This window comes from Mirounga angustirostris, unplaced genomic scaffold, assembly GCF_029215605.1.
Source record: "Mirounga angustirostris isolate CCGP_5_RB_7025 unplaced genomic scaffold, mMirAng1.0.hap1 SCAF_3, whole genome shotgun sequence".
Taxonomy (NCBI): domain Eukaryota; kingdom Metazoa; phylum Chordata; class Mammalia; order Carnivora; family Phocidae; genus Mirounga; species Mirounga angustirostris.
In genome coordinates, this window is record NW_026991711.1 from 158329676 (window position 1) to 158342332 (window position 12657).

A 12657-nucleotide genomic window follows, 5' to 3' on the forward strand; every position below is an offset into this window, starting at 1 on the left:
TTATTTATTTATTTATTTATTTATTTAGAGAGTGCTCGAGTCGGGGGAGGGGCAGAGGGAGAAGGAGAGAGAGAGAATCTCTAGCAGACTCCACACGGAATGTGGAGCCAGATGCAGGGCTCGATCTCATGACCCTGAGATCATGACCTGAGCCAAAAACAAGAGTCAGCTGCCCAATGAACTGAGCCACTCAGATGCCCCTATGTGCATTTTTCTGGATTGAGTCTCCATGGATTTCACCAGATTCTCCAAGGGGTCTTTTGTGTGTGTCTCCCCCCAGCCTCATGCTGCCACCATCCCACACCTGCACACAAAATTAAGAACTATTGCCATAGAGAAATTTTTAAGAAGTATATGATTTATATTAAGAAGTTTATTATTAAGAAGTATATGATTTAAGGAAGTGGAGTCTTATTATTATTATTAAGAAGTATATGATTATTATTATTATTAAGAAGTATATGATTATTAAGAAGTATATGATTTATATTATTAAGAAGTTTATTATTAAGAAGTATATGATTTAAGAAAGTGGAGTCTAGGGTCGCCTGGGTGGTTCAGTCAATTAAGCGTCTGACTCTTGATTTCAGCTCAGGTCATGATCTCAGGATTGTGAGATCAAGCCCTGGGTTGGGCTCTGCGCTGGGAGTGGAGCCTGCTTAAGATTCTCTCTTTGCTCCTCCACCTGCCTTCTAAAAAATTTAAAAAATAATTAAAAAAAAAAGTAGAATCTAAAGATTGATAATTAAGTTAAGTAGCATATTGGATTTAGAACTTAAAAGGACTGGAAGTAAACACCTGATCTAATCAAAGTTAAGAGGGGAACCGGCAGGAATTTAAAGGTAACATTGCGTGGAAGATAGCAAATAGGTCTCTGACCATAGCTCCAACAACTCTTTTGTTTCTAAAATGTTTACACTGCAGGAAAATCAGGATGGTTGTTAGCTAGGGAGCTGGTGAAAAAATGGGATGGTGGTGGTGGTGAGGAGGGGTAAGATGATGAATTAGAAAATGCTTCTGGTTTGTTCTTAAAAAGACTGTGCTGACCATGGTTGAGTGGGTCTCTGCCATCCTCAGAATGCTGAGCATATTTCACTACAACCTAGAAGGCCAATGTACGTGTGTGCAGTGTGTTACACCAGAGTGTGTCTACTACTACTTCTCACAACAACCCCCTTTCTGTGAAGAAATTGAGGTAGTCTGACGCCAGAACTCTTAATTCTAAGGTATGCCTCATCTTTGACTTTCTCTAGTAGTGCTTTTTAAAGCATGCCTGCAAAGGTAGCAGAAAATTCTGAGCAGGCCAAAATACATGAAAAAGTAGTCTCAGTTTCTTGGGAGGAGTTGCCAGTTGGCAAAGTAGAATAAAACTAATGTTTAAAGTTATTTTAGGATGCAGGCAGTATTGTTATATTAATTGTTTCATCATGATGTGCATTTTCATATTCTAATTGATGATCAAAAGAAGCCAGTTAACTTCAAAGGCGAAAACCATCCATGAAGTGGGAAAGGCCAAAACTAAAATTCCCACACACTGTTTTTAAAAAAAACATAGAACAGCTTTCTATATTTATAGAATCACTTTCTGTATACACACACAGCCTCCATTTTATAGGGGAGTTGGTGAATGACTAAATGGGAACAAATTTTCAAAACAAAATTTCCTTATGTGGATGGCATTGTATGACCATGCCAGGGACAACTGTTTGAAAAACTGCCCTACCTTATTTTTGGCTACAGTAATTTCAAAAAAAATCAAGACAAGTTTATATTAGTTTATTCAGCCTTGATAATCTTTGGAAATTTACTTTGCCTCATGTTTCTAAAAAAATCAAAAACTTATTTTTGCTAAATTTAAACTAATATACTCTTTCTACTTATCTTGTCTATTACCTTCTCCCTTTCTGGATTTAGAGTAACTGGGGCTGCCATCTCGGTCCATCTGACACTGTCCACTTTCATGATGAAGTTCTTCCTCAATTCCACTCTCAGACGATTGCCCACTTAATGTTCCTTCATTCCAACTTTTACAGTTTTCCTCCGAAGTGTGTCTCACAGGCAGTGTTGATTCTGTATCTCCATCGTGATTGCTTCCATTGCAGAATTTAAGTGGTGGATAAGGTTGTGATATGAATCCAACAAATTTCATTCCTCTCTTAGCAGCTATATTAATCTGAAAAGAGATTGTAGAACAAAATGTAAAATTTATTTACATTGATTACTTTATCAATTAACCTATAGGCTTATTAAGGAAATCCACAAGAAGTAAATTGACCACTAACTAAAGACCCATTCATACACAAAGTAATAACCTCTCATAAAGCACTACTCCTAAGACTATGTCACACTATTGGGGCGCCTGGGTGGCTCAGTTGGTTAAGCGACTGCCTTCGGCTCAGGTCATGATCCTGGAGTCCCTGGATCGAGTCCCGTATCGGGCTCCCTGCTCAGCGAGGAGCCTGCTTCTCCCTCTGACCCTCCCCCTCTCAAGCTCTCTCTCTCTCTCATTCTCTCTCTCAAATAAATAAATAAAAATCTTAAAAAAAAAAGATTTCATTAAAAAAAAAAGACTATGTCACACTATTATTGTGACTTCTTCAAACAGAACTGATACACTTTAGAAATTAGGAGAACAGGAATCATGTTTTTCTTCAAAAGGTTACTATTTGGGAAGAACTAATAATTCTATAACATGATTTTTGCAGACTTGTTAACAGTGGTCTCTCCCATTGGGGCAAAATTAAAAACTATTCCAAGAAATCCTCAAAAATAACACAATCTTAATTAATAAAGAAGAAACATTAATTTAAAAGCAAAAACATACAGCATTGTTTGCTTGATGTGGATAAAGAAAAATGTCACAAGTCTAACTCTTGACAAATGTGTATGTATAATGCATAGGCCTGATTCACTCTCAGGAAGCTTTCACATATGCTTATATCTTTTTTTTTTTTTTTTTAAAGATTTTATTTATTTATTCATGAGAGACAGAGAGAGAGAGAGAGAGGCAAGGAGCAGAGAGCCCGATGCGGGACTCGATCCCAGGACCCCGGGATCATGACCCGAGCTGAAGGCAGACGCTTAACCATCTGAGCCACCCAGGCGCCCCCACATATGCTTATATCTTGATGCTCTTGTCTCCTGTCGGGCCAAACGCTCATGATTAGATTCAATCATATAAGTTAAAGAATAGGATTCAGAAGCACGTAATATAATGCCAGTGAAATAATTTGAGACCTTGAGAGTGGTGATTTTCATGCTGGGCACCTTTCCCTTTCTCTGCTTTTGCTTCATTTCTTTGTTCTTTTTGTATCCATGTTTTTCTCCTCTGTTAAACTGGCAATTCTTTTGAGGACTAGGACTGTGTCTTAATCATTTTTGTACTGTGCTGTTTTGTACCTGTGGGTGCTCTATAAATACTTGTTAAATAAGTAAAAATAAAGAAATAGCAACATCTTTTATTTGGTCACTGTTTTAAACATTTAAATTGAATGATTTTTTTAAAGACTTAGTTCTCTGATAGAGAGAAAGAGAGTGTGCAAGTGGGGTGAGGGGCAGAGGGAGAGGGAGAGAGAATCATCAAGCAGACTCCTTGCTGAGCGAGGAGCCCAATGTGGGGCTTGATCTCATGACCCTGAGATTACGACCTGAGCCAAAACCAAGAGTCAGAGGCTTAACCTACTGAGTCACCCAGGCAACCCTAAATTAAATGTTTTAAATGTTACTTGGGAGGGGAAAAAGACTTATGGTGGCAGTTGTAAATGCAAACACCTATGGTCAGAAATGAAATAAATGAAAAAGGCCAGGAACATTTGGGGCAAAACCAGACAGCAGGGCGCCTGGGTGGCTCAGTTGGTTAAGCGACTGCCTTCGGCTCGGGTCATGATCCTGGAGTCCCAGGATCGAGTCCCGCGTCGGGCTCCCTGCTCATTGGGGAGTCTGCTTCTCCCTCTCCCGCTCCCCCCTCTTGTGCTCTTTCTCTCTCTCACTCTCTCTCTCAAATAAATAAATAAAATCTTAAAAACAAAAACAAAAACAAAAAACAGACAGCAATGCCCACAATGGTCACTCAGCTCCAGCCAATGAGGAGAATTCCGAGCACAACGGAGGTGTAGGCGTGTGGAGCTAGGATAGAGGATGACACTGACACAATATCATTGACTCCTATAAATGAACATACTGAGGTTGTAATAATGCATGAAGCCTTAAAAGTAACCATAAATTGTCCTTTGTATCAAATGTCCTGGGAGAGGAGAAAGAAGTGGTAAGGAGGCATGGTATTCTGCAGGTGGGAATGGGTAAATTTATTGTCAGTTCTTTCTCTAGGCCTTCTTAGTTGATTTGGGTGAAAAAGTGCAGAAGGCCTTTTCTATTTTCTATTACTAGAAAGTTTCATCTGGAAAAGTAACAAATAGAGTATTAACATTTTTTCCATTTTTATTGAGTTGGAAGATTGATATTTTAAATTTTTTTAAGATTTTATTTATTTATTTATTAGAGAGTGAGAAACAACATGAGAGGGGAGAGGGTCAGAGGGAGAAGCAGGCTCCCCACTGAGCAGGGAGCCCGACGTGGGACTCCATCCCAGGACTCTGGGATCATGACCTGAGCTGAAGGCAGTCACTTAACCAACTGAGCCACCCAGGCGCCTGGAAGATTGATATTTTAAAAATGTTATTTTTATTTAAAAATCCTGGGAAAAACACTTATAAACCTAATTTTAAAAATAGCGAAAATATTGATATAATGGTAAAATGACTTAAAATCTAGCTATTTAACAATAAACTCTTTATGTAAGACAGCTGTTCCAAAATAATATTTGGCATTCATCTGTTGCTCTTGTTCACACGTGGGGCAATGTTCAAATAGTTCATGTGCTATGTTTCCTGAAGGTTTTCTCTTCATGAAATAACCCCATTACTCTAATTGCTGATATAACAGTACTTTCCTGTTTAAATAGATCTTTAACTGTGTCCAGGAAGTTAAATGCAAAACAAGGGCTCTGTTGGTGATCTATTAAGATTAAATTAGTAGTTACATTTTTGTTTCAAAAGAAATTTTTTGGAGTGGATTTATTCCCAGAAAAACAAATTGAAATTTCCCAGAATAGTAGTAGTAAACAGTATGTGTAACTTGTTTATAAAAATCTAGTCTCAAGGACTGTTCCTGAAAACCTTATTGAATGGTGACTTTATACCTAAAAGGGAAATATCATTAGCAGCTATAACTGGCTATACACAAAACTACAGATACACGTGGCCATTTAAAGCTCAGCAACAATAATAAAAACAATGAACAAATTTCTTACTTGAAATGCCTTAGGTTTTTGGCTGTATTTGCTTAAATAAAACCTAAACCTTACAAATATGTCAATGCAACTAAGAACAAACTTTCACTTAAAATCCTATCAATTTAGAATACTTATGAATGTACAATTTTTCTTGGTTTTAATCAATATGTATATATAGTGTTCAATTTTTCCTTTAAGTTTCAATTAAGTTATATTGTATAGACTTTTCTAGCCCAACAGTCAATATAGTTGTTATGTTCAATCCCCATAAACTGTTACATTGTATCGATGTACCATTGCCTCCTCCTCAGTTTTCCAATTATTGAGAATCTGGCCCCCTACTCACTGTTCATTAAACTATCACTGTTCATTAAACTATCTTTGAATAAAAATGACTTTCTCTCTTTTCTTTCTTTTCTTAAAAAGATTTACTTATTTATTTGAGAGACAGAGTGCACGTGCATGAGTGGGGACTGGGGAGGGGGAGAGTCAGAGAGAAAAGGAGAGAAGTAGACTCCCCGCTGAGCATGGAGCCCCACTTGGGGCTCCATCCCAAGAACCTCAGACCATGACCTGAGCTAAAATCAAGAGTTGGACGCTTAACTGACTGAGCCGCCAGGTGCCCCAAGTTTTTCCCTTTCCAGTTAATTTCTTGGAATAGATTCTAATAAAAGAAATAAAATGGGATTTATGATTTTTATGACCAGACTGCTATTCAGAAACACTGTACTAATTCATTACAATGCCAATTGCAATATATGAATGTTTTCTTAAAGCTCTTCCAACACTGGATTTAATATCTTCAATTTAATTTCTCAGTTAATATTGGTGAGGTATTAATACTGTAAGTTACCTGTATAATATAAGATATACTTAATATATTCAAACTCCTCAACCTATTCATAATTGAGTATGTCTACTCGGTATACTCTTTCATTTTCTTCTGGATTTTTTATAGGTAAAAAAAAATTACCCCTTTATCTCATTTGAAATGTGTGGAGTCTATTTTCTACAGAACAATTATCCATTTTCCCAGTAGCACTTACTAAATGATGGTTGTTCCCCCATTTTATTTCATCAAGTTTGTTACCAAACTTCTCATATGTGTGTAAATTTATTTCTGGCATTTCCATTCTGTTTCATTGGCCTGTATTTCTAACTGTACAATTTGATATATGTGCTTCAATATGTTTTAACCTCTGGTAGAAGTCACTCACCATATTTCCCTGTTCTTTTTTTTTTTTTTAATATATGTTTTATTTTATTTTTATTTTATTTATTTATTTTTTAAAGATTTTATTTATTTATTTGAGAAAGAGAGAATGAGAGAGAGAAAGCACATGAGAGGGGGGAGGGTCAGAGGGAAAAGCAGGCTCCCCGCCGAGCAGGGAGCCCGATGCGGGACTCGATCCAGGGACTCCAGGATCATGACCTGAGCCGAAGGCAGTGGCTTAACCAACTGAGCCACCCAGGCGCCCCTATATGTTTTATTTTTTTATTTGACAGAGAGATAGAGAGCACAAGTAAGCAGAGCGACAGGCAGAGGGAAAGGGAGAAGCAGGCTCTCTGCTGAGCAGGGAGCCTGATGCAGGGCTCAATCCCAGGACCCTGGGATCATGACCTGAGCCGAAGGCAGCCGCTTACCCGACTGAGCCACCCAGGTGCCCCTTCCCTGTTCTTTTTAAAGTAAGAAAGGAAACTGATGAAGAAGAAATACCAAATATTTCTTGATATCACATGAAAAAATGAATACATGTAGTACCTTTTCTATCAGTTCTTTTGCTATGTCATTTGTTTGTGTCTCATAAGTTAGAGGATATTCCTCAATCACAAGCCTTGGGTGTCTTTGTCCACTGGGTACTGCCGAATGCTTCGGGCTGTAACAGAGAATATATTCATGGTTGGAAGTTAGTTGATTATTTTTAGCTAATATGCTCAATGTAAAAATGAATGAGCAACTCATAAATAAGGTCAAGACAAATTTTTTTTTTCGAGCCTAATGGTTGTCTTCTTAGGTAAAAATACCAGAAAAACAGAGTAACTTTTATTAATTTAAATTTTCTTAGTTTAAACCTCTATTAATTTAATTTCTAATTTAATATGGAAGAAAAAAATTCACCAGTTGTTTTACTAAAAACTGTGAGAAATGATTTTAGATCACTGTTGTATCTCATTTTTATACAAAACACAAGTAAGCGTCCTATTTGAATGCAAATAAATATCATCCTGTCTTTTTCCTTTTTTTCTTCTCTGATCTTTACCCCTTGTTATTCTTAGCCTTGTCAGAGCACTGCTAAGTCCACTGGAAGTAATGCTAAAAGAGGAAAAATAATTTATACATAGTTTATAAGATTTGTAATTAGGACATAAGTGTTGCTACCATGTGATAAAATGGCATGTTTATTTAGTAATGCTTGAAATACTGGATGAGGTTCCACATCATGGTGAAAGCTGGGGCCCATACAAACCCTCTCAGACATCTATAAGTTGGCAATTACTCAGTAGCAAGGCAGTGTCCCTTAAAAGAACAACTGGAATTTTTTAAAGTCTTTATTTTTTTTTCAATTTTCCTGTTTTCTCTCTTCTTATTTCATTTTTCTTTCCTCGCTTAGCTCTTTCTTAGTTAAAGTGATCAATAATTAGTCCATCACTAAAAAGAGAAAACAGTTTTTACCCTGGTCTTTGAGATGGCTTGATATAGTTCAAGAGTTGTGTAAAAAAAAAACCTGATGTGTTAAATACATTGGTTTGGTTATTTTCATTCTTCTTTGGAAAGGGCAACTGTAGTTTGAAAACTATCAAACTTACAAGCTAGGCTGGCAAAAATAGTTGCAGTATTGTTTGGGAAAGCAGCTACTAAAAAAAAAAGAAAAAAAATGGATGGTTTTTACATCCTACTTTTTTGGGAAAAAGCTGGTAAGTCTATCTGATTTGTGAGAACTTGGAGGGTAGATCTTTTTGCTGTAAAAGTTTTAGAAGGGAGAGATAGTTTCTGTTGCCACTATAAATAAAATAATATAGGACAGTTAAAAAAAATGCTCAGTGGAAGTGGACTTTGTTGGTCCAGTCAGCTCTTTTAGTCCAGTGATAGGACCTGTAGCTGACGGTTACTCAACTGAAGCTTCTAGGTACTTCTTGAGTCTATTTTCCTTCTCCTCTGTTCACTGACATTCTCACCTAGGACCCATTTGTTTGCAAGGGGCTAAAATCAATGAAGAGCTTTAAAAGGAAGGGGGTGTAAGTTTCCTTCTCTCAATCCAGGTTCAACTACCGGAAAATGTGCTCTAAACCAAACTCCCTAATTATCCTTTATTCCCCATCACTATGTTCAAACTTCCTTTTCTTTTAGCCAAAGAAAACTGTCTCAACTGCTTCCTAGTCTGTTTCCTTAAGCACCAGGCTTACCTTAATTTCAAGCGCAACAGCACTACTCTGTACAGGTAACTTGCAGGTAGGTGTTTCCGCTGCCCCACAGGTTGTATAACAGGATGAATAGCCCCAACAATATATCCTTTAAGATAGTAGTCTTCCACTTTTGTTACTATATCTGAAATTGAATTTATCTTGATGACTTCTGGGTTTGGTGAAGCTGAAATAGCAAATGCAATGAGAAATTGGCACATTTATAAAATATTATTTTATAAAACATTATTTCTATCTATGTGTGATAATACTAAAGAATAGAAAACATATTCGTATGATTTAATCTCAAAATTACCCTAACATGTATTACACCTAAATTAATTTCAGAAAAAAGCAAAAATAACCTTATAAGCTGGTAGATATGTAATATTACCAATATGTTTTAAAGTAGAAATGCCTTACACATATTTTTCAATTAAGGCATGTTTATTTTTTAGGATTTCATTTGAGTGACTGTATTCCACTAATAGATACTGAAGACATACATAAGAGAAACAATATTAAGTGGAAGAGCTAATTGTTTTTATAATTCTGAACAGGATAAGATGCATAATTTTTTAATATAAAATTCATACAAATCTAAAAATTACAAGTGGGGGTAATGATATTTAAGCAGAAATTGTCAAGTGCTTTCTTATTTCTATCACTTAAGTGTAACACCCAGTGCTCATCCTAACAAGTGCCCTCCTTAATACCCATCCCTCCACCTTCCTCCTCTCCAGCAAGCCTCAGTTTGTTCTCTTAACTATAAAGTCTCTTATGGTTTCCTTCCCTCTGTTTTTATTTCTCCCCTTCCCCTATGTTCATCTTGTTTTGTTTCTTAAATTCCACATGAGTGAAATCATATGATATTTGTCTTTCTCTGACTTACTTTGCTTAGCAGAATACTGATTGCAATACTTATATAAATGAGGAAAGGAATTGAAAAAGTAAAGGTATCCAGAAGGTCTTTTTTTTAGAGAGAGGGAGAGAGAGAAAAAGAATGGGGAGAGGGGCAGAGGGAGAGAGAGAATCTCAAGCAGGCTCCACGCCCAGCACAGAGCCTGACATGGGGCTTAATCACACAACACTGAGATCATGACCCAAGCGGAAATCAAGTGTTGGATGCTTAGCTGATTGAGCCACCCAAATGCCCCATAAGTTCTCTTTTAATAAGTAAAATTCCTAAATGTAGAGGAACTTCAAATGCAAAATTGATATGCAGTTTAATTATCCCTTTGAAGCAGGGTAAATCTATAGAAACTATAGAGCTGTCCAATGTGTACAATTTTTAGTAAAAGGAAAAGGATGTGTTATTTGGGAAAATGTTCTTTATGTTCAAGCAGAATTAATTTAAAAAACAACTATTTTCTGCAACAATATTCCTCATTTTCTGGAAAACAATCAAGAATTAATATCTAGAAATAGACCTGCAATTTGATTATCTTGAGTAACAAAACATACGAAATTAATTCCAGATATGGGCAATGCTGGCTGTTGGCCTTCTGTCAGTTTGGTCAGGGGCATCCAGCAAAGAACTGCAGCTAATTGCCTGAACACAGGAAGGAGGTTAAGAAGCAGACAAAGAAGAAGGGTCAGAGGAAATCCCCATCTCCTCTTACACTAATATCCACGTGATGGAACAGAAATCCACCAACACTGGGTTTTCATGCCAACTTCTCAAAAGAAAATAAAACACTCAGTAGGAAAGTTATATAAACCAAGACAAATCCATTTCCACAAATTCTGATCCTCTTGTAGATTTACACTAATCTATTTACAATATATCTTCTTTATCATTATGTGTAAGAACAACAAAAAAAAGAGAATCATCTTGGACTTTGAAGAAACAGCTGGATTTCATTGCAAAACGGTCCTGTTGTCTGTGGTTGTGTGGCAATCACTCTGTGATTCATTTGGTTTTACTTTTTTTTTAAAGATTTTATTTATTTATTCATGAGAGACAGAGAGAGAGAGAGAGAGAGAGAGAGAGGCAGAGGGAGAAGCAGGCTCCCAAGGAGCAGGGAGCCCGATGCAGAACTCGATCCCAGGACCCTGGGATCATGACCTGAGCCGAAGGCAGACGCTTAACCATCTGAGCCACCCAGGCGCCCAATTTGATTTTACTTTTTAAGTATTTTAACTAAACCCTGATTTCCAAACAAAGAAAAGGAAAAACTATAAAACAGAATAAACTGTTAAGACTAAGGAATGAAACATAACCTAAACTTTTTACAATTATATACTAATTCTACAAAAATTTTTTTAAAATGCAGTCTTTTAATGGATCTTGTTGCATATTGTAGAAAGTGGAAATGCTTTAGCCTGACACCAAAGAATCTTCATAGTCTGGCCTCTTTCTTCTCATTCAAACTTCACTCTTGTCACAGGTTTTCTTGTGTGTCTTGATTTGGCATTCCTGTTCTACTGCACTTCCCGAATCTTGGTTGCTGTTTCCTGCCGCCAGGCCTTGATTTCCTTTCCTGCTCCCTGCGCCTGGTTTATTATGGCTTCCCCTGTGCTGTGCATTCTACTAGTTCCCTTTCAGACGTCAGTAGAGTTACTTGTTTATATGTTTATCTCTGCTGTTAGACAGAGAATTCCTTCAGAGCAAGGAACCTACCTTATTTCTCTTTCTATGCCCAGCATTTTCCTTAGGTTATTATGTTAAGTTGGAAATATTGTTCATAAGGGGAACTATGAGGTGAAATTATTGCATAAAGGAGGGAAAGCCATCAAGGTTAGCTAATGGAAACCAAAAAAGTTAGCCAGTAAATTCAGGAACAAATGTACAGTTTCTCTATGACTTGTTGGAGAGAGACACAACAGGGAAAGAACACACAGGCAGTGTTGTGGGATTGTTACTCTTTTGATTATAAAAGTGAAGGTGGTCAATGGGCGCCTGGGTGGCTCAGTTGGTTAAGCGACTGCCTTCGGCTCAGATCATGATCCTGGAGTCCCTGGATCGAGTCCCGCATCGGGCTCCCTGCTTGGCGAGGAGCCTGCTTCTCCCTCTAACCCTCCCCCCTCTCATGTACTCTCTCTCTCATTCTCGCTCTCTCAAATATTTTTTTAAAAAAAAAAATAAGTGAAGGTGGTCAAGAACCTGGTGAGAATTCAACCAGGTGGAGTTAAAGGTCATATTCACTTCAGAAGGCTCTAGCTTCAGGCCCCATTTCATGTTCCTTACATTAATAATATTGCAATGAGAAAACCACATAGAAAAGGAGGTAAAAAGGAATGAGAGGTAGAGCTACATTGGGTGTAATTAGCTCCATCTTGGAGTGAAATCTGGAGAATTTTGGGAGAGGACCATATCACATACAAAGAATAAGACTGTAGGCTTGGAGAGCTTCTCGATCCTGCTGGTCTTGCTTCCCTTGCTGTCATGCTTGGAGTCACTGTTTGGTCCCATGTTGTCTCACCTAGTCTACTCTGGTGCCACTGCTTGGAAGGAAACCCCAGAAACCAAGAACTGAGGATTGGGAAAAGTCCCCTTTCCTGGAGCTCTGGGTTAGAGTGCAGAGCAATTTACGCAGCCAGTGCTCTGCTTGTTCTCTGTGATCTTGCCACGATCCTGGAGAGTGGAGTTCTGCAGCAGCCAATATATAAAAGGTAATTAATGGGTTCAAAAGGCACTTCAGTTGTTAGTAAATATAGAATATTTGAAAATATTTCAATTATTCTGTCGTTTTACCAGATGCTCAGCAGTTAGTAATTAATATTATTTGATTATTTTAGTTCTGTAATACCACCTTTATCATTAAAGATTATATGGTATCTGCTTATAATGTGGTGATGGTTGCACAACAATGTGAATGTACTTAATGCCACTAACTGTACACTAAAAAATAGTGAACGTGGTAAACATTATGTATATTTTACCACAATAAAAAAGGTTCTATGTCAAAGACAATATATATTAAATATGTACGTATTAAAATCTACTTTCTGGGGGCGCCTGG

General features: G+C 37.3%; 1 protein-coding gene and 1 long non-coding RNA gene across 2 annotated transcripts in view; one reads left to right on the plus strand and one right to left on the minus strand.

Moving 5' to 3' along the window:
• The window catches only part of RFTN2 (raftlin family member 2), a 65253-nt gene that overhangs the window by 36172 nt on the left and 16424 nt on the right, over positions 1-12657 (minus strand). Inside the window, exons 2-4 of the mRNA XM_045868288.3 lie at positions 8696-8879; positions 7053-7167; positions 1894-2173 (exon numbers count right to left, since the gene is read on the minus strand). Of these exons, the coding sequence (XP_045724244.1) occupies positions 1894-2173; positions 7053-7167; positions 8696-8879 (579 nt within the window). The remainder of the gene's footprint in view (positions 1-1893; positions 2174-7052; positions 7168-8695; positions 8880-12657) is intronic.
• The window catches only part of LOC135363909 (uncharacterized), a 29020-nt gene that overhangs the window by 11755 nt on the left and 4608 nt on the right, over positions 1-12657 (plus strand). The window lies entirely within an intron of this gene.